The sequence below is a fragment of the Typopeltis vanoorti genome, chromosome 3, assembly GCF_054136105.1.
Source record: "Typopeltis vanoorti isolate ZY-2024b chromosome 3, IOZ_Tvanoo_1.0, whole genome shotgun sequence".
Taxonomy (NCBI): Eukaryota; Metazoa; Arthropoda; class Arachnida; order Uropygi; family Thelyphonidae; genus Typopeltis; species Typopeltis vanoorti.
The window spans coordinates 138937621-138963303 of NC_143551.1; the positions used below are offsets into that span (position 1 = coordinate 138937621).

Here is a 25683-nt window from a genome sequence, read left to right on the forward strand (position 1 = left end):
ATTGGATAGTGGCAATGTGTGCATCAGAGATATTATAGCTAAGGCTATTGTTAATGTGAGATGAATCAAGCGACATTTCTCTAGATTCAATTATTTTTCTTTCAAGTTCATCATAGCACACATGAATATTAGAAGTTAATGGCCAGTCTACGAGGTGTTGGCGGCCCTCATCCAAGTTGATAGAGAAGAGAACATGGCTAGAGAGAGCGCTGGCTCTGGTTCTGTTGTAGGAAATGTCTTTTATGTTCTTCCATGCGTAAAAGGATGGATTTAGCTGTCTGGCCGTAGTATGGTCTGCCACAATCACAGAATCTTGTAGACTCCTGGATACTGAGCAGGGAGATGTTTCATTTTAGGTTTACTGAGTATGGAACGAAGTTTAGGAAACTTAGTGAAGCAAGTTCTAATGTTGAATTTCTGGAGCATTTTAGCAAGTTTTGGGGAGAGAGAGCTGATGTATTGTAATGAAATAAAAGCTCTTGGTGGAGAAGAATCTTCAGCAGCAGTTGAGCGGCGGACAGAGAGAAATTTAGTAATCTTCTTAAGGGAGAATCCATTATTAACAAAAGACCTTTTGAAAAAATTCAGTTCGTAATCAATTTGTTTCATCTGTAAGTAATGATCTGGCTTGATGTGCCAGGGTTGAAACGATACCAAACTTTTGTGGAGGGTAGTGATGGGAAGAAGCATGAAGGTATTTGTCTGTGTGAGTGGGTTTCCTAAAAATGGAGATTTTGATATTTTCAGCACATCTCGTAAGTTTTAAGTCCAGAAAGGGGAGACAGTCATTGGATTCAAGTTCACAGGTGAAATTGATTTTCTGATGAAAATTGTTGAGGTGTTCTAGAAAAAGGTTGAGGTTGTCAACGCCGTGTTCCCAGATGAGGAATACATCGTCAGTGTAACGATACCATATTTTAAGTTTAAGACTCAAGGAATTAATAGCTTTTTCTTCAAACTCCTGAAGAAATATATCAGCAAGAATCGGAGAGAGCAGACTGCCCATAGCTAAACCTGAGTTTTGTTTATAAATTAGGTTATCATATTTGAAGTATCTTGAGTTCACACAGTGAGAGAGTAAGGAGAAAAATTTTTTGGATAGTTTCATCTGGAAAAGGTTAAGAACCTCTTGAGTAGGTACATTCGTAAAGAGGGAAACAACATCGAAACTTGCCATTAAATTTGATGTGTAGAGTTTGATGTCTTTTATTTTGGAGATAAAATCAGCTGAGTTTTTTATATGAGAAAAGGAAGTACCACAAAGGTTTTTTAAAAAGGAGGCAATGTATTTTGAAAGGTTGTAAGTAGGGGAGTTTATGCCTTCAACGATTGGTCGTAGTGGAGAGTTTAATTTATGGATCTTAGGAAGTCCATATAACCTAGGGATTAGAGGATTAATCGACCTAAGGGAAAGACGGATGTTTCTTGGTAACTCTGAGGTGGTTTTCAGTAAATTGTTGGTTCTATTATGTAGTTCTTTTGTAGGATCACTATTTAGTTCAGAGTAAGTGTCAGTGTTAAGTAGTTCCAAAATTTTGTTATGGTAATCTTATCTATTTAAGATGACAGCAGCATTCCCTTTGTCTGCAGGGAGAACAATGATGTCATTATTGTTTCTCAAATTTTTGATAGCTGATCTCTCAGAACGAGAAATGTTGTCAGAAGGCGGCCTTGCATGATTTATGGCGAAAATAGCTTCCATACGAAGAAGGTTTGCCTCATGGATAGGTAATGAGGATGCTGCTTTTTCTATCTTAGTTAAGAATAGTTCTTTAGGTATTGAAGTAGGGGCGATAACAAAATTGAGACCTTTAGCAATTACACTTTCTTCTGCCATAGAGAGCGGATTGGAAGAATTATTTATAACAACTTTTTTTTATGAATGCAGAATTGAGATTGGAAGTGTGATGATTTTGCATACATTTTAGAGAAATAAATTTTCTGATTAGATTAATTTTATTTGTGTTCTGGACTTTAGAAGCTCGTAGAGCGCTAATATCTTTTAAAGTGTTCCAAGATGAAGAGTCTGAAGAAGTAGATAAACGGCCTTCAAGAGTGGTTTCCTAGCAAAATAAGCAGCCAGACTCCGTTTGGTATCAAAAATCCGTTCGGACAAGAGTTCCAATTTAGCTTTGTGGAAAATTCTTTGAGCTCTAGTTGTTGTAATGGACTCTTTAAAATCAAGAAAACAGGGAATAACAGAATGGAACTTACATCTTTTGAGAAATACTAGTCTGTTAATGAATAATCCAATGGTCCTGAGATTTTTCTGATAATCTTTGATGAGTAAAGGTACTTCCTCATCATCAGGAAAATTGATATTAATGTTCGTTATTTACTCGGTAGAACTATATATAAAAAAGGAAATTAAATGACTCTATACCGAGAATGACAAGTTTAATATTAAGATACAACTAGTTTCGTTGAATATATTAACTTCTTCAGGTATCACAGGCAAAGAATTAAATAAAAAATAACAGACATGATAAAATACATTAACAGATCTAGTATAAAACACAAGTACATTTAAAAGAGGAATGCGTGCTTGAGTTCAAACGAAGCTGACTACGTGCGAGAGCTGGCGTGAGTGCACCAGTATTGGATAGTGGCAATGTGTGCATCAGAGATATTATAGCTAAGACTATTGTTAATATGAGATGAATCAAGCGATATTTCTCTAGATTCAATTATTTTTCTTTCAAGTTCATCATAGCACACATGGATATTAGAAGTTAGTGGCCAGTCTACGAGGTGTTGGCGGCCCTCATCCGAGTTGATAGAGAAGAGAAAATGGCTAGAGAGAGCGCTGGCTCTGGTTCTGTTGTGGGAAATGTCTCTTTTATGTTCTTCCATGCGTAAAAGGATGGATTTAGCTGTCTGGCCATAGTATGGTCTGCCACAATCATGGCTCTCTAACATCCTTTTCTAACGTCAAAAGGATGGACAGCTAAATCCATCCTTATTACTGACTTGTTGATAACTAAACCAGCCAAAGTGTGCAATGAAAATTATCCAAATGATGTCCAAGAGATTTCAAGTGATGACGACATCCGGCCACTCATAAATAAAGAACATCTACAAAATGTTAGTTTTGAAGAAAGCGATGATGATTAAAATATGCTTCTTTTTTTTTTATTTTGCCTAAACATTTATGCATTATGTGCAACGAAGTTTACGTACAATTTGTAATTTTCATAATTTTATACTATGTATTTGTTTCATAGTTTATATGTTTTCTTAACTTACATGAATTACCTGAATTAAATAAAAATATATTTTTATTGGATATGCCATTGTTTTTTATGTAATTAAAAAAAAACTATTTCGGAACATAACCCTACTTTTTCTATGTGATCTGAGTCTTGCATAACGTGGCATTTCTATGGAACTTAACATCTGCGTTATATAAGGGTTACCTGTGTGTGTGTGTGTGTGTGTGTGTGTGTGTGTGTGTGTGTGTGTGTGTGTGTGTGTGTGTGTGTAACTTATGTCATACTCTACAGATCATCAGATTTGTAAAGTATGACATCATTTTTCTTCAAAAGACAGGAATCATAAAGTGTTTAATTCGATGAGCTAAGACTAATTGGATATTTGTATAGTAATTTGTTCAACTACCCAGCATTTACAGGAAGAATTCTCAAATATCAAACAATATATGAAATTAAATGGCTTCTCAGAAAGGACTACACAACATCTGTTTGACTTCTACAAACCTAACCCAAACATCAAAGAATTAATACATCAAGTTCCAATCCCATATATTGATGGCATTTCAGAACCGATTTCCAGAATTCTGAAGAAATATGATTTAGTAGCAACTTTTATTCCTATTAATAAACTCTTTTTGATGTTTCTCCTGGGTATATACCAAGTTCAATGTGACTGCCATTTATCCTCCTTTGGACGAACTGCTCGGTAGAAAAGAGTTTACAAGAACATCAATAATATATTTACAGTAAATCCGATAAATCTGGATTAGCTCAACATGGAATAGACAGAGCACAATATTTGTTGGTCTGAAATATGCCTTCTACACAGATTTCAATAAAAATTTGAACGATTATTTAAGGAGAGTGCTGAAGCTTTGCTACACTGCCCAAATTTGAATCAGAATGCTGCCTGTCTTTATCAAAAATATGGGAAAGTTTGATTAGAATAACACACCATTATTGTTATTATTTTTTTTTAATCGCTGTTATAACCAAGAATAGTATTTTATAAAGACATAAGTTCTCGGGAAACCAAGTAGATACTACATCAATCTGATGATGTATAGAGTATGACATAAGTTATATATACACACACACATACACACACACACTGTTATGATTAACCTTTTCTTCACTTAAAACAGGGGTGATTGAGGGTCAAAGCTGTATAACTGAGAGGAGACCTCCACATAGCCTTTAAAGGAATGCGGAGAACAGACCAGGGCTTCTGACCTAATGTCCAATCCTTACCTTCTCGTGGTGTACCGTGTTCAGTATCTACCTGGATACTGAACAAACGAGGATGGGCTGGCAATTTGGGATTTAGCTGACCAAATTGTATTCTTATTGGCTTAAACCAAAAGATAGAAATGATGGTACAATATGACAGAATTTCATGCCAGCTGTGGCGTCACCAGGTTAAACAAGGCCCCCGTTGTTTTAGCCAGGGAACCAGGGCAAATAGCGAAAAGTCAGCTACTGGAACAAATCTGAAAACACACCCCCCAACTCAACATCACCAGAGTTAAAGATCGGTACTATCAACATAAGAAGCCTCAATGTCAAAGAAATGGAGCTAGCTGAGGAATTAGATAAGTACCAAATCGACATAATAGGGGTGACTGAAACAAAAAAGACAAAACCTGGTGAGATCTTTCTGAGCAATAAATACAAAATGTTATATTCAGGAAATGACAATCAAGGAAAAGGAGGAGTAGCCATAGTATTCAACACAAAATACGAGGCTCATCTTCTTGAATGGCAGGCAGTCTCAAGTAGAGTAATGTGGGCAAATATGAGAATGGGGAACTGGACAATGAGACTTATTTGTGCCTATGATCCCACAGAAGGTTTTACTAAGGTAGAAGTGGAGGAATTTTTTGAGGCTTTAGAAAAAGGAAAAGTTGATCCTTGTTGGGGATCTAAATAGCAGAGTAGGAAATGATTGTGAGAAATACAAAAATATTTTGGGAAAATTTGAAGAAAAGAGCAAAGCTAATAATAATGGCAAATATCTGTTGGATTTCTGCTCAGGACATGGACTGGTTATTACTAACACCATGTTCCAACATAAAAATGTGCACAAATTCACATGGAGAGAAGAGGCAACGAATAAGAAAAGTCTCTATGTTATTGTTGATAGTGATGTTTTCTCTCTGGTACAGGACACCAGAGTGTATAGAGGATTTGAAATTGGAAGTGATCACTATTTATTCTTGAGAGGATAAAATTGAATTTCATTTTGAAAAGGAAAATATGTAAAAAAGTTTTAAAGTGAATAAAAGTTGCGCAGCTCTCAGATGCGAACTGTAGACTAAATTACACAACAATTATTGAAGAAAAATTAAGGAGTTTGAGAAGAGAAACCAAAGCTTGGAGATTCAGTGGCAAACCTTGAAGGAAGCACTGATTGATTCAGCCGAAGAGGCATGTGATGAGGTTGTCTGTAAGGATAGAAAAATCAGAACTCCATGGTGGACACAGGAAGTTAAAGAGGCAGTGAAGTAAAAGAAGAATGCGTATCAAAAGTTCCTGGCAAATAAGTCAGCTTGTACTCTTAGAGAATACAGAGACAGATGTAAGAAAGCTAAACACTGTGTAAAACTAGCTATTCAAAAGTCATGAGAAAACTTTGGTAAGAACATAGAAAATAAATATCAAGAAGGTGGAAAGGTATTCTGTATGTTGTTGAAGAAGCCCAGAAATGGAGGAAAGAGTGCTGTAAAAGGAATTAGAGATGATAAAGGTGACATGAAAACTGGAGAAAAAGATATCCTTGACGTTTGGAGTAATTACTATGAAAAATTGCTACACAATTTCACTGCCAAACAAGCAGTGATAGCACAGGCATACAGTTGGGAATACATATCCATATTTGAAGTAGAAAAAGCCATCAATGGCTTGAAATGTGGAAAGGCTTATAATGAGTAGATGATATTCGACCAGAAATGCTGAAATATGGAGGTATAAAAGTCTAACAGTGGCTGCACTTCATAGTTCAGAAGGCTTGGACATAGGAATGAATTGGAGTAGAGCTCATGTTACCTCGGATATAAAAAGTGAAGTAAAACTGAATATGAGAATTACAGAGGTATTTCCTTACTGAGTGTTCCTGGTAAGATTTATGCAAGTATACTCGAGAAACGGTTGAGAAGAATTGTGGATGAAAAGTTTGGTGAAGAACAAGCTGGATTTAGGCCAAATAGAGGCTCTCAGGATCAGATCTTCACTTTACGAGAAATAGTGGAGAAATAATGGGAATATAACAGAGATCTGTAGTTAAGTTTTGCAGATCTGGAAAAGGCATATGACAAGGTGCCAAGAGAGAAGCTATTCAAAACGCTACAGTTATATGGTGTCAATGGGCCATTATATCAAGCAATACATTTGAGCTATAAGTCAGCAATTAGAATTGAAGGAAATACAGGAAGATGGTTTAATGTTAAATCTGGTGTCAGACAAGGATGTACATTATCTCCTCTGTGGATCACATTATGAAGGAAAGTGGTATTAAACATATCAAAATTGGAGATGTTAATGTCAGCTCTTTGCTTCATGCAGTATTTATAGTCACTGAATAAATCCACTACAAGTCTGCAAATTCCCTGACTAAATTGAATAACTGTTGTAATAGATATGGTATGAAGGTCAGCAATAACATGACAATGAAAATAGGCAGAATCACTGAAAATGTCAACTGTGTTGTGAATGGAGAACCTGTGGAACAAGTAAAACAAACATTTCAGTTACTTAGGCACGAATTTTAGTGAAGGAACTTAAATTAAATATGGAAATAGGCAACAATCAACAAAGCTGGTATAGTAGGATGTCAGTTGAATAAATTCATATGGAATAAGAGAGAAATTAGTCAGAACACTAAATTAGCTGTATACAAGACAGTGTTGAAACCACTTTTAACTTATGGATCTGAGAGCTGGGTCAGAAGTAAAACACTTGACCAAAGACTAGAGACTGCAGATATGAGAATTCTGAGAAATGTTAGGGGCATGAACAGATGGCATCAATGGTAATATCATCTTAAAAACAAGGATATGAGGAAAGAACTTTACATTGTTAGCATCCAGGAATGTGTTAGCAGAGATAATCTCAGGAGGTATGGTCTCGTCACTTAAACAGAATGGGAGAGGAAAGATTAGCAAAACAACTGTTCTCTGCCAGGTTGGCAGGAAAATAACCCAGAGGAAGACCAAGATATAGGTGGACTGATACGATGAAAGGTGCCTTAGAGTATAGAAATATAAGATCTGGCAATAATCAGTTAAAGCATAATGCTATTGGTGATTTAACTTCATGCGGCTCATTCTAGTTAAATCAAATGTTTGCATTCTACCTTGTAAGAACAATTTTTTATGCTACTGACGATGGTCTCTAAGTTTCAGGCTGAAATATATGGTATTATATTTAATAAATAGTACTTAGTGTTTTCGTGTATATATTTTACAAAGCAGTTATGGTGTAGCTCACTGTAGTGTATCCTGAATGTAGCCCCTCTCTCTCTCTGTGTGTGTGTGTGCTCAAACCTGATGACTTTATATCAAGGATAACCTTGATATAAAGGTCAAAACACTGATATTGAGTTTATTCTTTTAAGTTAAGTGTTCTGATATTAGTCTCCCTAATTCTACACAATGAATGCTAATCACCATGAGAAAGAAAAGATAAAAGTTTATATAAACTACAGAAATGATTAATTTCTGTTACTATTTTAATTTGTTGAGAATGGTTTCCATAGAGGAAAATGCTTTACAAGTATATGTTTTTGGGTGGATTATATGTAAGCAAACTAGTTTGCTAGTTACTGCAATCTTATAAATTAGTGTTAGTTGTTTTGAAATAAAATGAAATGGTTAATAAAAAAATCCATTGAAAATTAGAAGAAGCAGGGGGATAAGAAAAATAATCAAGAAAAGGTTAAAAGTGGATTTAAATTTTACTGGAACTTGTGATATAGTAATGAAGAGCAAAAACACATTAGACACAATAATTAACTTTAATGATGAAATCAGTACAAATATTTTGCCAAAACTGCTTTCATCAAATATTTAACTGCCACAGATCTAGGATATAGCATGTGTGATACCAACAACTAGCAATGTTCCAACACGCATACAGTAATGAAGTTATCATTTGTATTCTGATTTATCAATTATTATATATTTGGTTTAATCCTTTATCCAAGTGGAAACAAAGTTTGTGCCTTAAGTATTTTCAGGATTGGATATCACCTTATCAACCTTAGTATCGCCTCTGGGTATGGCTCCCACTGATGATGTAAGTCTTATGATGCACGAAACTTGTCGGGTTTTAATTGCCTTTTTTTTAATAAACTCCTTATTTATATTATAATGTGGTCTCAATACCGAAAACTTCCCACAAAACCCAGGGTTTGTTCTATACTGATGATTGAGAAGCTGGATTGGAAATATCTCTAAGTTTGGACATACGTTAGAGTAAAATAATAATACAAATATGGTCATCTCTTAATCAACATCTGCTCCAACAGAAACTGCCAGATCAGGCAGGTCAGATCTACCTCTTTCTATCCTCCCATTTTCTTTATTCATGAACACTGTTCCAGCTCAAGTTTTTTTCTGAATCTTTTCTTGTCTGATTTCTCCACCTTTATGATGGTGTTCTTCTTTGGTCTTTTCTCCTTCAGTTTTTGTTTCATACGTTCTTTGTATTTTTAGTAAATTTATTCTTATATATTATTATCGTTATTACTTGAGACCTCCAGGGAGTCCAAAGACTCATCAAGGGAGGACATTTACTACAACTCTATCTCAACCACCCACAATCTACCAACTACAATGAACCACAACTACACCAATGCCATCTACTGCCCACCACTACCACTGGTATTTTTACAGACAATCACAAACATCCAAGCCCACGGCAGGATTCGAACCTGCAGCCTTTTGGCTGGAGAGCAGATACGCTAACCACCCATCCAACCAGGCCAATATGTCTTAACTTCTTCAAGAGCAAGAACACTTTCTACTCCCAAAACATTCCTAATGTCTACTATTTCTTATTCTGTTATACTTGGTTTTGCTAGCATTGTCCCTAAGAATTACATTTCTGTTTTCAGTTACTTGCATTCTACTTGTCTCTTTTTTTGTTAATCTCCATGTCTCTGCTACATAAGACAATGGACAAAAAATAACTTCTGTTAGTTAGTAGCATACACTTCAGTGAGATCACTGTCTAAAATAGATTATTTATGCTGTTAAAAAAAGCTTTGAGCAAAGGATGATGATTTGCCATTTTAATATGCCAAAACATAAGATTATGAAGTTTGGAATGAAAATATTAAAGCCATGCATTACATTGACAGAACATGCAGCAAATTGATGAAGCTAGAAATTTGAGGATTATTGTGAATACGGAATTGAAGTTGAGATAACATATTTCAAAAGTCAGCAGAGTAGCTCAAGAAATACTTGAATGTTAAGAAGTGCATCGACAAATAAGGATGTTATCCCTCTTTATAAGATTTTGATACAACCACATCTGGACTGTTGTGTGCAGATTTAGTTGTCTGGGTTTCTTAGGAATGAGGAAGTGGTAGAGAGGATCCAGGAGTAAGCTGCCAAGAGTGACAGGTCTATAGAATGCCCTTATAAGGATAGATGATTGGTTTGAGAGGATATAACAGGGATCACTTAAGAGTCAAAGCCAAATAGCTGGGAGAAAACCTCTACATTGCCTTTAAGGAATGCAAAGAACCAATTGGGACTTGTAATGTAATGTCCAATCCTCATCTTCATATGTTGCACCCCATTAGTAGGCATTACTGGGTACTGAACAAACAAGGAAGGGCTGGCTGGTGATTTGGGACTTACACGGGTGGTCTGAAAAGTTCTCGGCTTAACAATGAAAAAATCAATTTATAATTTCAAAAATATTTTTATTTTTCAACGTGATCTCCATTAAGACTAATACATTTATTCCAGCCATGCTCCAGCACTATTATCCCATCCCTGTAGTGATTCTCAGTAAGATCTGCAAAATACCCCCCTACAGCTGCAGTCATCTCTTCGTTCGAAGAAAAATGCTGAAAAGCGAGAGAGAGTTTTAGTTTTGGGAAGAGATAGAAGTCAGAGGGAGCCAAATCGAATAGGGTGGATGTTCCAGTGATTCATAGTGCAGATCCCTTAATTTTTCCATTGCCAAAACACCTTTGTGGGCAGGTGCATTGTCCTGATGAAAGATGAATTTTTTCTTCTGCAAACCAGGTCTTTTCTCACAAATTTTTTTTTTTTTTTGTCTAGTCTGGTTAAAATAATATTCTGGATAAGAATAATATTCCCCGGTTATTGTTTTATCCTTTTCAAGATAATTAATAAACAAAATGCCTTTAGCATCCCAAAACACCGATGTAATGACCTTTTCTGCTGATAGAACCGACTTTGTCTTCTTTGGTGCTGAACAACCAGCTTCTGTCCACTGTTTTGACTTCTGTTTGGATTCTGGTGTGTAATGGCGAATCCAAGTCTCATCCATATTAATGAATCGATGCACAAAATCAGTTTTATTCTTGTTAAAACGCTCCAAGCACTGTTCAGAGATTTTCATGTGAGTGTGTTTTTGATCTTCTGTGAGCAAGCGTGCCATCCATCTTGCGCAAAGCTTTTTCTTTGCAATTCTTCATCATTCAAAATATATTCTACACGTTCTTTTGAAATACCTATAGTCTCAGCAATTTCACACACTTTGACTCACTGGTCATCCAGTACCATATCGTGCAGAAGTGCACAATGATTTCTGGTGTTGTTACACTTTTTGGGCGTTTTTCACATGGATCATCTTCAAGGCTAGTATGGCTAAGTTTAAACTCGGCAGCCCATTTCTTAATTGTTGAAAACGAAGGAATAAAGTGCCCATGAACTTTTATGAACTTCGAATGAATTTCTTTTGCCATTAAACCTTCTTTTACAAAGAATTTTATAATTGCACGATACTCAATTTTATCCATTTCAAGGGATACAGACAACACTTTTGCTTTCACATAGCTGTATAAAACAAACTACTTGATAGAATGATTTGCAATTTCACATGGATGCTTATGGCAGATGTACCAACTTAGAAAAAAAAAAATCCTGCCGATGGTGTTGCCATCTATGGTTGAGGCCGAGAACTTTTCTGACCACCCTCGTATATAATAAGTGTACTTATAATTATTTTCAAGTCAGACTGGCAAATACTACAATAAATTAATTAATTCCTCATTTTATTTTATAGTAATATAAAAGAAGATAATGAATTATGGGCAACTTCCACTATAGCAAACATTGTTACAACAAACTCAGTCACTCTAACAAATTACAGACTAAATCCCAATATTCACAATGCCATTCCAAGTAAATCATTATAGTAAATTATCCACTGTGATAAACCAAATCTATAGCTCCTAAGAATCTGCTATAATAAAAGTCACTGTAATTGTCTTGTTTTCTTTCATCTTTGGGAAGGGGGTGATATTTGAGTGAGAAATAAATTTATTTCTGATTTGAAAAATACCAAAGCAAAGCATTTGATATGCTCTTGATCCAAGTGGTCTGAAACACGTTTCTTAGTTAATCAGTTGCTGAGTTGAATCAGTGGAGTTGTATTTCCTTGTGTTTTACTTGCCTTTATTTTGACCTGTGTTTATGTATTTTATCCAAGATGTAGTTCTGTAGTCTATGTAAAAATACAAACAGAACTAGGAGTAGATGGCAGAAATATAAGTATAAATGTTAAAGATTATAGAAGTGTGCAGGAGACATTCAGTGGAACTGTTTCCCTCACATAGTTAAGCTTATAAACCTTTTTTATGTTGCTCCCATACAAAAGATTATTTGCAAATCTGTAGTAAATTTTGTACTGTGGGTCAGATAAGGATATTTTTTTCTATTTTTTATCAATTTTCTATTTATTGTATATTTTAACTTTATTTTTACATAATCTGGAGACTGCTCCACAGACACCAAACATGAACTTTTTCAAGCCACTTCAGGCCTTCATTAAGTGAAGCGGTGGTCTTATACTAGTCAGTGAAATTCATCTCTAAAGGCAAATTCACCTAAAGGCAATCACAAACATCCATGCCCATGGTGGGATTTGAACCTGTTAGTTGGAGAGTGGGTATACTAACCACTCCACCAATCAGGTGAGCGTTTTCATAACCATATTATTATAGTTATGAAATATAAATATAGTCACTATATTATTTCATGCCATTTATTTATTTTTTTTTTCTATTGTTATCAATTTTATATACATATTTTGTATATTTTAACTTTATTTTTACATAATCTGGAAACCCTGCTCCACAGACACCAAACATATATGATTAGTTTTTTTATACTAAAAATTTACTTTGTTTTTCTTATTTAGGTTAAACTTGAAGATGCTAGGAGAAAAGTTGAAAAACTTATTTCAGATCATACAAAACAGGTACTGTTTGTGCTATAAGCAGATGAATGTAGTATGTGATATGTCATATTTTCTAGAATTATTTCTTAAGATATGAAGCAGTTTAAATTTCTGAAGGAAAAATATTGGAATTGCAACATTTTTTAGAAAATATTTTAAAATGAAGATCCTTCAGTTAGTTGGAATTAATTTCATTAGTTCCAGTATCTTCTTGGTGTGAATATCCATATAACTTTTTAATATCATATACATGACAAATGATGTCTGCTCTTAAAAATTAATATATACAGGGTTAGCCTAAAAGAAATAGACACTTTCAAAGTTTTACAGAAAGAAGAGTTTTAATAGCATGGCTGAAACACTTACGTGGTTTGAAGAGTACGTCCCAAAGCTTACATGAGTAAGTTACAAGTGTTCTATGTGTGACCCTTTTGTAACACAACAAATATCAATGTGATAGTCCAGTTCTTCCCAAACACTTTTCAGCATGTCGCAAGCAGCTACTGTGATGCATTGTTTAAGATCATCCACGCGTGTAAGGAGGGGAGGAACAAAAACTCTGTCCTTTATGTACCCCCATAAGAGGTAGTCACAGGGTGTTAAATCCGGACTTCTTGGTGGCCAACATATAAGAGCCATGTTCTGGGGAGTTGAATGTCCAATCCAATGCCAAGACAAATTTTCATCCAGGTAATTTCTAACTTCAAGGTGCCAGTGCAGCGGAGAGCCATCTTGGACAAATATGAAATTGTCATTGTCTTCTTGTAGTTGAGGCATCAGCCACTCACATAACATGTCTAGGTAAGTTATTCCATGCAGTTTTTTCCTGAAAAAAGAATGGTCCATACGCCTTTTTATGGGATACAGTGCAAAAAACGTTCGCTTTGGTTGAATCCCTCACATGCTCCACTACTTGTGTTTGTTTGTTCACTGTACCACTAATGTGGAAAGTTGATTCATCACCGAAAATTAACTGGTCAAATAAATCATCACTTTCTTCACTCCATTGCTGCACGTCCATACAGAATGAGTGACGGAGGATTTTGTCATTTTCACTGAGGTTCTGCAATAATTGCAAACCGGTAAGGGAACATTCGTAAATATTTACACAAGATATTCCACACGGTCTTTTGTGGAACTTGAAATTCTAAACTTGCACGTGTTGTCGACTTCTTTAGGCTGTGTGTATAAGTCTCAAGAACACGAGTCACTGTTTCCTTGGATACAGGTGGTCTCCCAGGACTTTTCCCCCTTGCACAGACAACCAGTTTCCTTGAATTTCTTGCTCCAATCGTAGACTGACTGCCTTGTGGGTGGTTGTTTACCATACCATGTTGGAAAAGCAGAGGTCGTAAACTTGAGGACTTTTTCTATTAAACAGTACTAAATGCATTCTGATGTAACAAACAAATTTCAATTTATAAAGCATTTAAACTGTCTATTTCTTTTAGACTAACCCTGTGTGTGTGTGTGTGTGTGTGTGTGTGTGTGTGTGTGTGTGTGTGTGTGTGTGTGTGTGTGTGTGTGTGTGTGTGTGTGTGTGTATCAGTGGTGTCACGTGCTCATTTTGGTTGGGTGTGCTGTCGTGTGAGTTATGGAACCCGTGCTATGAATTTCATGTCAATTTGACCGTATGCATGGGCATGCAGCCTCAGAAAATTTTCCACGGGGAGGGGGGACAAAACTTGGAGACAAATAATTACATCAATAAATTTTTATAATTATTGTTTTAAATAATTACATCAATAAACATCTTTTAGCTTTTTTTTTATGTAATTATTTGTCGATGTAAACTATAAATACATTATATTCATTTTTCATCGATTTTAATGAGCTTTAATTCTTGGAAAAAAAAAGGTATTCAGAATTAATAGTTTCAGCACAATTTCATATATAAAAAAATTGACCGGCATATTTTATTAAAAATAACTAATTAATTAATCCTAAATTAAATTATTTCAGTTTAAAAGCAAAAAAAATCATAAAACAAGTAAAATAATATTTAATTACCTACATTTACCTTTTAAAAATGTATTTTTCTGTTTAAATTTGTTTCACTATAAATTTACAATTCATGCTTCACTCAGTAACTCACTAGACACAGAGAGAAAACTAACCGGTCACTGTTCACAAATCAGAAAAAGATGAACCGAAAACAGGAGCACGTGTTTTATTGCTGCAATAAAACACATGTTCTATGGCTATCCTGCCGTGGGCTGAAACAGGCCAACCCATAATAAGATTTTAAGACAGACACACAGCTTGTTTCTCTGTGCTTGGATTCACCATTACACACCAGAATCCAAACGGCAGTCAAAACAGTGGACACAAGCCGGTTGTTCAGCATTAAAGAAGACAAAGCCGGTTCTATCAGCAGGAAAGGTCATGGTGTAGGTATTTTGGGATGCTATAGTGCAGCTTGTTTCTCTGTATATATTGTGTATGCCCCAGATGATGACCTTGATATGAAGGTTGAAACGCCAAGTGTTGATTTATATTAAACTAAAGTTTTACTCCATAACAAGGTAGTTGTTTCCATAATTTTTCATGATGTATTCTGATCACAGTGTAAGCTTGAAAGAAAGGGTTTAAGACAAACCACATTCCCAGGGTTGAGGGTGTAAGATTACATATCTCAATCAATTTTACGATTATAATTTGTGGAATGTTTTAATCGACCCGGGGGGGGGGGTAAGTGTCCTGTCCCGCCCTGCGGACGTCCATGACCGTGTGATTGCATTTTATCGATGTATGAAAGTTTTGAGAGGGCATAGCACATCAGCGCTCATCTTAATTGGTCCAATTAATTAGTCCAATGCAATTAATATTTGAGGTTTGTATGTTAACTTTGAATACTTCTGCGTAGAGTGGGGGAACAATCTGTTTTAGGATTTATTAGAAAACAACAATGACGGAGAATGCTATATTTTGTTGGTGTATTTGAAATACTCAAAGATGAAAATATGTGAACCATCATTTATAAGACATGTGAGAATAGTAAAGAATAAGTGTGTGTAGAAACACTTTCATTAATGGTAAATTAATAATTAATAATTATCATTCGTGATATGTGTGTCTTATAAGTTTCTGGGTAGAATGAATAGCACGATCCTATAAATTCTAAACATGAATAAGTGAATTTATGATTGCATAATTAAAAAAAAATTTATGAAGAGAGAGAATATTGCAGTAATAAATATGGTTTGATGGAGCAGCAAATCATCTCGTAAAATTTGTTGCTCATATTATGTATATTTCTCTGATTTGTGTATATTTTGCTCCATTTTCCAAAAATTTTATTTTGTTTACTGAGACTCAGTATACATAACATCCGATCATTATCTGAATTATCCACACCTTCGGGAATCCTAAATTCATTAATTTTTTTTTTTTAGTATCAGCTGTTCTGTCTTATCAATCTCACATATGCTGGTCTTTTGTTGTAGATAAACAATGTCTTATAATACACAGAATATTCATTTTTATTCAGGAATAGATATTTTTTGCTGTCTGTTGTTTCCGAAGACTAGAATAAAAATGTCTCTTTATACCATTAAAAAACTTTGCAACCTCAACAGATGCTATACTGCACAAGCAAAAGAAAAAACAATCAGCATTTTTCTCCTAACATCCACTTTCAAATTTTCAGTTCCAGAAAAGATGCGTAACAACTGTTTGTAATATACATCAGATACGAAAAGTGCTCAACTCATGACAAGTGACAACGTTCAACTGGATTGGTTGACACAATAACCAGTCACAGACACTAGGTGCTGAGTGAGCTCAAAATTTTAGCTCACCTAGCCACCCTTCTCAGCGATTTAAAAATACAATGCTAAGAATTTGACCCGCTGCGCCCTCTTTACATATTTTCAAAGGGCGCAAAGGTGTATGCATTTAGAAAGTACACCCGGACTATTAACGCAATGTTTAAGCAGCAAAAAGTGCCCTCTTCATGAAGCATTAGTATATTGTGTTCAATTTTAATTCTGCAAACAATTTTGGGAGTCTTTAATGGTAATAAATGCAAAAATATAATATAGGTGATACTGATATTTCGTGGATGAGCACTGCACACCTAGCACACCCGGAATATTCGCTCCTGATATATATATATATATATATATATATATATATAGTCAGGCCTCCATATTCGCTGATTCGTGTTTTCGTGTTGATGTTTGCAACAGTGTGCATCTTCAGTTTCTCAGTGACTGTGAGGCTACATGTGATAAATATTACCATGCTTATGTGAATAACCATAGATTCTAAACAAAGTACATCTAGTGATGGACAAAAACCTAAAAGGACCAAGAAAGTGATGACTTTCAATGAGAAAGTGCAGATTCTAGATAAATGTCAAAAAGGGCTCACTTACATGACTGTAGATCAAATGTTTTGTGTCAACAAAAGTACTACACATAAGGATTTGAACTGAGATGAGAGAGGCAGTGCAAACTGGCAGATTTCTTACTGCTATCCAGCTTATGTATGTGATAAAGTTATGTTAAAAATGGAGATGCACTGCTCATTTGGACTGAAGACCATCAAGAAAAACTTGCCTGTGAATGTTAATATGATTTCTGCTGATACAACAGATTTAAGCAACAAACCCCTGTACCAGAAGCACGCAGAAACCACTCTCATTGCCAGCAAAGACTGGTTCCAGAAATTTAAGAGGTGTTATTAACTCCATAATGTAAAGATTGCAAGCTAGTCTGCTTCAGCTGATCAGGAGGTTGTTGAGGCCTACACTGCACAACTCAAGAAACTTATCAAGGAGAAGGGATATAAACCTGAACAGGTTTTCAATGCTTATGAGACTGCATTATTCTGGAAAAAGATGCCTCCGAACCAGTCTGGGCATCAGTGAATCCTGTTTCTTCTTCAACCTCTGAGACCCTTACTACTGACAAGTACTGAGTACTCCTAGTGCATGCTTTGTTCTTATCTATGTAATAAAATTTCGATAGATTTTTGAAACATGGGTCCTTTTGTAAAACACAATTGAAACCTTTTAAACACATTTAAAACTTTTTCTGTTAATCATGAATGGTTGCCTAAGTGTTTAGACATACATAAAAAACATCTCGGGCTCTCTGGGAGATAGAACAGATTTTTGCAAAATTTCACATTTTGTGGGAAGTGTTCACATGTAACCCCTTCGAATATGGAGACTTAACTGTATGTTCACTCTATATGAAATATATGAAACTAATTATATATATATATATATATGTATGTATAAAGATTGATTTACTCGGTTGTTATACATATTTAAAAAGAATTGAATGACTTAAACTGACAGAAATGGAAAAAACAGTTTATTAGTATTTAGATATAAATTTCTGCTCAGGACATGGACTGGCTATTACTAACACCATGTTCCAACATAAAAATGTGCACAAATTCACATGGAGAGAAGAGGCAAGGAATAAGAAAAGTCTCATTGACTATGTTATTGTTGATTGTGATGTTTTCTCCCTGGTGCAGGACACCAGAGTGTACAGAGGATTTGAAATTGGAAGTGATCACTACTTAGTCTTGAGCAGGATAAAATTGAATTTCATATTAAAAAGAATAACATGTCAGAAAGTTTTAAAGCAAATAAAAGTTCAGCAGCTCTCAGATGTGAATTGTAGACTAAATTATACAACAATTATTGAAGAAAAAATGACAGAGTTTGAGAACAGGAATCAAACCTTGGAGATTCATTGGCAAGCCTTGAAGAAAACCCTGATTGATTCAGCTAGAGAGGCATGTGGTGAAGTTGTCTGCAAGGATAGAAAAATTAGAACTCCATGGTAGACACAGGAAGTTAAAGAGGCAGGAAAGGAAAAGAAGAAAGCATATCAAAAGTTCCTGACAAATATGTCAGCTTGTGCTCTTAGAGAATACAGAGACAAATGCAAGAATGCTAAACACTGTGTAAAACTAGCTAAACAAAAGTCATTGGAGGACTTTGCCAAGAATATAGAAAATAAATATCAAGAAGGTGGCAAAAATATTCTGGAAGCTGTTGAAGAAGCTTAGGAATGGAGGAAAGAGTGCTGTAAAAGGAGTTAGAGATGATAAAGTGACATGAAAACAGATGAAACAGATATCCTTGAAGTATGGAATAATTACTTTGAAAAACTGCTAAATGAAACGAGCAGTGATGATAGAACAGTGGTAAAAAACACTGACCAGGCATGCAGTCAGGAATACATATCCATACTTGAAGTAGAAAAAGCCACCAAAGGCTTAAAATGTGTAAAGGTAGCAGAAATAGATGATATTCGACTAGGAATGCTGAAGTATGGTGGTATAAATGTCTTACAGTGGCTGCACTGCATAATTCAGAAAGCCTGGCGAGAGGGACGAATTCCCAATGATTGGAGTAGAGCTCTCACAGTACCCATATATAAAAAAGGTAATAAAACTGAATGTGAGAATTACAGAGGTATTTCCTTACTAAGTGTTCCTGGCAAGATCTATGCAAGTATACTTGAGAAACGATTGAGAAGAATTGTGGAAGAAAAGCTGGTGAAGAACAAGCTGGATTCAGGCCAAATAGAGGCTGTCAGGATCAGATCTTCACTTTAAGACAAATAGTCGAGAAAGCATGGGAATACAACAAAGATCTGTATTTAAGTTTTGTCGATTTGGAAAAGGCATATGACAAGGTGCCAAGAGATAAGCTATTCAATACGCTACAGTTATGTGTCAATGGGGCATTATATCAAGCAGTACTTAGTCTTTATTTGAGTTGTAAGTCAGCAGTTAGAATTGAAGGAAGTACAGGAAGATGGTTTAATGTTAAATCTGGTGTGAGACAAGGATGTACATTATCCCCTCTGTTATTCATTATCTATATGGATCACATTATGAAGGAAAGTGGTATTAAACATGATATCAAAATTGGAGATGTTAATGTCAGCTCTTTGCTTTATGCAGATGATGTTATACTGTATTTATGGTCACTGAATAAATCCGCTACAAGTCTTCAAGATTCTCTGACTAAATTGAATAACTGTTGTAATAGATATGGAATGAAGGTCAGCAATAAAAAAGACAATGAAAATAGGCAGAATTATTGAAAATGTCAACTGTGTTGTGAATGGAGAACCTGTGGAACAAGTAAAACACTTCAGCTACTTAGGCACGATTTTTAGTGAAGATGGTCTATTCAATATAGAAATAGACAACAGAATCAGCAAAGCTGGTATTGTGGATAGTCAATTGAATAAATTCATATGGAATAAGAGAGAAATTAGTCTGAACACTAAATTAGCTGTATACAAGACAGTGTTCATACCAGTTTTAACTTATGGATCTGAGAGCTAGGTCAGAAGTAAAACACTTGACCAATGACTAGAGACCGCAGATATGAGAATTCTGAGAAAGGTTAGGGGCGTGAACAGATGGCATTAATGGCAATATCATATTAAAAACGAGGATATTAGGAAAGAACTTGAAATTGTCAGCATCCAGGAATGCGTTAGCAGTACTAATCTCAGGTTGTATGGTCACTTAAACAGAATGGGTGAATCAAGATTAGCAAAACAAGTGTTCTCTGCCAGGTTGGCAGCAAAACGACCCAGAGGAAGACCAAGATATAGGTGAATTGATACGGTATAAAGTACCTTAGACGATAGAAATATAAGATCTTATAATGTTAGAGTCTTGACAAGTAACAGACTGATTTGGAGGAAAATTGTCGATAGGAAGTTAGTAATGATGTAGTACTATCATATTCTATACACCCCTTGATGATGAGTTTATTAGTACTACACAACTAGTTTCAGCTTTTTAACAGCCTTCGTCAGGTGCACATTATAAAAGAAATAACCATTAAACATGGAAGAAAAAACTGTAAACATCACGGAAAGTAAATGTGTATATTTAGCGGTAAAACTTTGAAGTCAACATATTCAAAGCTGTTCCCTCATTGGCTACGTTGTTAGACGTGTGTGCGTATAGCATCTCGTGAGTGCCAGTATTTGATCACAACAGAATGTCAGTCTGAAAGGTTGTAGCTTAGGTTGTTGTTTAGATGTACAGGGTTGAGGATGATTTCCTTAGATTCTATAATGTTTCTTTCCAATTCGTCATGGCAACGGAAAATGTTATTAGATTTCTCCCAAAGGACTGTATGGCTATGGTTTTCTTCATCAGAATTGGTCAAAAACTGAATATGGCTAGATAAAGCACTGACATGTGTTCTCTTGTAAGCAATGTCTCTCTTGTGCTCCTCAGTGCGTAACTCGATTGACTTATCTGTTTGACCAAAGTAAGGAATGTCACTGTCACACCAGATCTGATAAATACCATGATATTTATGATTATGATGACTAGGATTTGGATGGCTTTCTAGAGAATGGAATTTTGGAAGAGGAGTAAAATAAAGTTCTTATTTTGTATTTTTTAAAAACCTTGACTAATTTGGGAGAAACAGAGCTTATGTATGATATTATTTTACATTATTTGTCTCTTCATTATGGCGACCAGGAGGATGAAATAGGAATTTTTCAGTAATTTTTTTGAGAATATCCATTTAGTTGAAAAGTAGATCTAAGAAAATTGAGTGCTTTATGAAGTTCAATCGGGTCATCAAGAAGAGAGTGAGCTCTATGTCCCAAAGTAGAAATTATTCCAAATTTCTGAGGAGGATAATGATGGAATTGACTATGGAGATATCTGTTGGTGTGGGTAGGTTTCCTGTAGATCGAGGTTTTTAGTTTTTCTGAAGAATGGGTCAGTTTGACGTCTAAAAAAGGAAGGGAACCATTAGCTTCAAACTCAGCCGTAAATTTAATATTTGGGTGTTGACCATTTATATGTTCAAGGAATTTCAGGAGAGATTCACGGCCATGGCTCCAAATTAGGAAAATGTTGTCAACATATCGTTTCCAAATTCTTGGTTTCAAGGGATAGGAAGAGATAGCTTTAACTTCCAAATCTTCAAGATAAATGTTGGCAAGTACAGGAGATAAAGGTTTACCCATAGCAAGACCATGCTTTTGTTTATAGATTATATCCTGAAATTTAAAGTATCTGACTTGATGCAATGAGTAAGTAAGCTAAGCTCTCTTTGTTTAACCACGCTACCGGCCAAGACGTCTATAGACCAAAGTTATCATGGATGCGAAGTGCATATAAAAATTGTAATACCATTGATATTAACTTTAAATATATGATGGATACGAAGCATATGAGGATGCGTATTTGATCCATAATGGCCGGTAAGGTGATTAATGTTCGAGGGAATATCTTTGAATACGTTAACTTCAACGTTTTAACTTTAAAAATATACATTTACTTTCCATGATGTTTACAGTATTTTCCTCCATGTTTATTGGTTATTTCTTTTTTAATGTGAACTGTCTAGAAACATTCGCCTTTCTCTTCGCTCTCTCCATCCACTTATTCCATGTTTATATGGAGTCCCGAAAATCCACAAGGAAAATACCACACTTCGTCCTATTGTTGAAGGTATTGACTCTCCAACATACAACCTTTCCAAGCAAAATCTCTCAAATGTTTTTTCCGGCAAGTCGCCACCTTTTATTAATAACTGCAGATTTTGTGTCATATATTAAAGATATTATTGTCAAAGAAGATGAAATCATGGCTAGCTTTGAGATAGTCTCCTTGTTCAAAAATGTTCCCACAGACGAAGTTCTGGTACTACTCAAGGATAAATTATCTAAAAAGATCTTAGCATTACTTACTCATTCCATCAAGTCAGGATACTTTAAATTTCAGGATACCATCTATAAACAAAATCATGGTCTTGCTATGGGTAAACCTTTATCTCCTGTACTTGCCAACATTTTTCTTGAAGATTTGGAAGTTAAAGCTATCTCTTCCTATCCCTTGAAACCAAGAATTAGGAAACAATATGTTGATGACATTTTCCTAATTTGGAGCCATGGCCATGAATCTCTCCTGAAATTCCTTGAACATATAAATGGTCAACACCCAAATAATAAATTTACGGCTGAGTTTGAAGCTAATGGTTCCCTTCCTTTTTTAGTCGTCAAACTGATCCGTTCTTCAGAAAAAAAAACTAAAAATCTCGATCTACAGGAAACCTACCCACACCAACAGATATCTCCATAGTCACTCCCATCATTATCCTCCTCAGAAATTTGGAATAATTTCTACTTTGGGACATAGAGCTCACTCTCTTCTTGATGACCCGATTGAACTTCATAAAGCAATCGGTTTTCTTAGATCTACTTTTCGACTAAATTTATATTCTCAAAAAATTACTAAAATATTCCTATTTCATCCTCCTGGTCGCCATAATGAAGAGATGAATAATGTAAAAGGTAATATCTCTATACATAAGCTCTGTTTCTCCCAAATTAGGCAAGGTTCTTAAAAAATACTTTAAAAATACTTTATTTACTCCTCTTCCAAAAATCTGTTCTCTAGTAAACCATCCAAAACCTAGTCATCATAAATATCCTAGTGTTTGTGAGATCTGGTGTGACTGACTGTGACATTCCTTACTTTGGCCAAACAGATAAGTCAATCGAGTTACGCATTGAATAGCACAAGAGAGACATCGCTTACAAGGGAACATGTGCTAGTGCTTTATCTAGGCATGTTCTGTTTTCGGCCAATTCTGATGAAGAAAACCATAGCCATACAGTCCTTTGGGACAAATCTAACAACATTTTCCATTGCCATGACGAATTGGAAAGGAAGATTATAGAATGTACGGAAATCATCCTCAACCCTGTACATCTAAACAACAACCTAAGCTACAACCTTTCAGACTGTCATTCTGCTGTGATCAAATACTGGCACTCAGATGCTGTGCGCGCACACACACGTCTATCAATGTAGCCAACGAGGGAACAGTTTTGAATATATTGACTTCAATGTTTTAATGCTAAATATATACATTTACTTTCCGTGATGTTTACAGTTTTTTCCCTCCATGTTTAAATGTTATTTCTTTTATAATGTGCACCTGACGAAGGCTGTTAAAAAGCTGAAACTAGTTGTGTAGTACTAATAAACTGTTTTTTCCATTTCTCTCTGTTTAAGTCATTCAATTCTTTTTAAAAATACATGTGTGTGTGTATATATATATATATATTTTTTTTTTTTTTAAATAAATCCCTGAATTTTCATATAAATAATGTACAAAATGTCAGTGTAATACCCTTTAGTTTTAGTAATTAGGTATACATTTTCAAGATGCTAACAGAATTTTATTGTTATTCGGTTTTTCATTATAACATTTTCTTATTATTATAATGGCAACTCCAAAGAGTCCAAGTCTCCCTGCTAGAGTCCATTGCAGCAAGGCATTTTACTCCACACAGCTCACTGTCTGCACTATTTAATTGTCCTTCTACACACATTGCCATTTTCTGCCATCCATTCACAATGCCACTGTCCACTAATACTATTTTTTTGTCTATAAATTTTGTGTAGTCACCAGTTTTCCTGTAAGCAGGATGAATAACTAGAGTTTCTGGGAAAAAAAAAAATCTCAGATTGGCTTACTCACCATAATTTCAAAAAGTCCACATAAGGATCTCTTGTCATTACAAGAGAGTTGAACTCAGGTCTTTCCAATTTGAAGGGCCCACTGTCCTATTCTTCCAGCCATGCTACAGATGAGATTTTCCACAGATGACTGAATATTGCAGTCTGCATTGATTCCAAAGTATTTATCATTAACATAGAAAGTAAACTAGGGTTTTTAGTCCATGTTGCTGGCATCTCACTCATATATGTAATTTCTTTTTATCAATTGCAATATTCACAATGTCATAATATTAATTTTATCAATAAATATTCATACCTGCTATAGATTCCTAGAATTAAGATGTGTGGCATGTATGAAAACATTTTGAAATTTTTGACATCCTTACTTTATTTTTTAACTTACTGTTTCTAGAAAAGCAGTAAAAGGAAAACATTGTTAATATTCTATGATAGTGCATCATGGAAAATTATTATGAAATGCAGTAAAAGGAAATTAGGATATCAATCTCTTACAGATGATTCTGGTGCAAAAAAGATTCTTTAAGGATGATGGTTTAATACTCACTTTTTTACATTGGTGCAAGTTTAGGTTTGAGGGGTTGTTTAAAGAGAGCACTTCTACACAGCCCAAATTCAAATCGAAATGACTGCCTATCTATCTCCAAGATTTGGGGGAGCCTCGTTCGCATAAATTACAGCACTAGGGCATCCCCCACTCCCGATATTTTTATGAATTTTTTGTTTTTTAATTTAATATAATGCTGTGTCATTCAATTCATTATCCAATTTAATTTTTATTTCAAATCGCTTAATTTTAATTTTGACCTTAATGTAATCTTATTTTATTTTGTAACCACCCTTTAATCAGCTTTCCGGCATGTGACTCAGCTCTGTAATTATATAGGATTAGTATTCTATGTTTTAGCTTTATCTTGTGATTATGCTGATGTACTGATGATGACCAGCTAGTTTCTGGTTGAAATATTTCCATTAATAAAAATTTTTAAAAAATATTATTTATTCTTGTGAATACATTAGTCTAACTGTATTATGCCACAAGTACTATTAAAAACTTATTAAATTATATTCTTGTTTAATTCTTAATGTAAGCAAACAAAGTTTGCACATGAAATACAACTATACTTATGAGGGGTAATCAAAAATAACCAGAATTATTTTTAAAAAAATTTTTATTGAAGTTTCTGATACCATATTCTAGTCTCCTTCAGAGTACTCCTCATGTGAGTCAATGCACTTGTCCTAATGTTTTTTCCACTGCTGGAAACTTCTGGAACTGTCAACTGGAATACTGTTTATAGCCTCCAGCAACTTTTCTTTTGCTTCATCCACATCAACGAATTGCTGCCTTTCATGGTTTTCTTTATCTGTGGGAATAAAAAAAATCATGGCAAACATTCAGACAATTTTTTTTTGTCCTCTGTGAACAAACGAGGCATAAATTTAGCAGAGACACATTTCATTTGTAAATATTCTGTTAATATTTGCATACACAAACTCCATGACAAATTCGTCTCTT

General features: G+C 34.9%; 1 protein-coding gene across 1 annotated transcript in view; it reads left to right on the plus strand.

Moving 5' to 3' along the window:
* Kdsr (3-ketodihydrosphingosine reductase) overlaps positions 1–25683 on the plus strand; it is a 134316-nt gene that overhangs the window by 13519 nt on the left and 95114 nt on the right. Inside the window, exon 3 of the mRNA XM_090416049.1 lies at positions 12615–12674. Coding sequence (XP_090272175.1) covers positions 12615–12674 — 60 coding nt within the window. The remainder of the gene's footprint in view (positions 1–12614; positions 12675–25683) is intronic.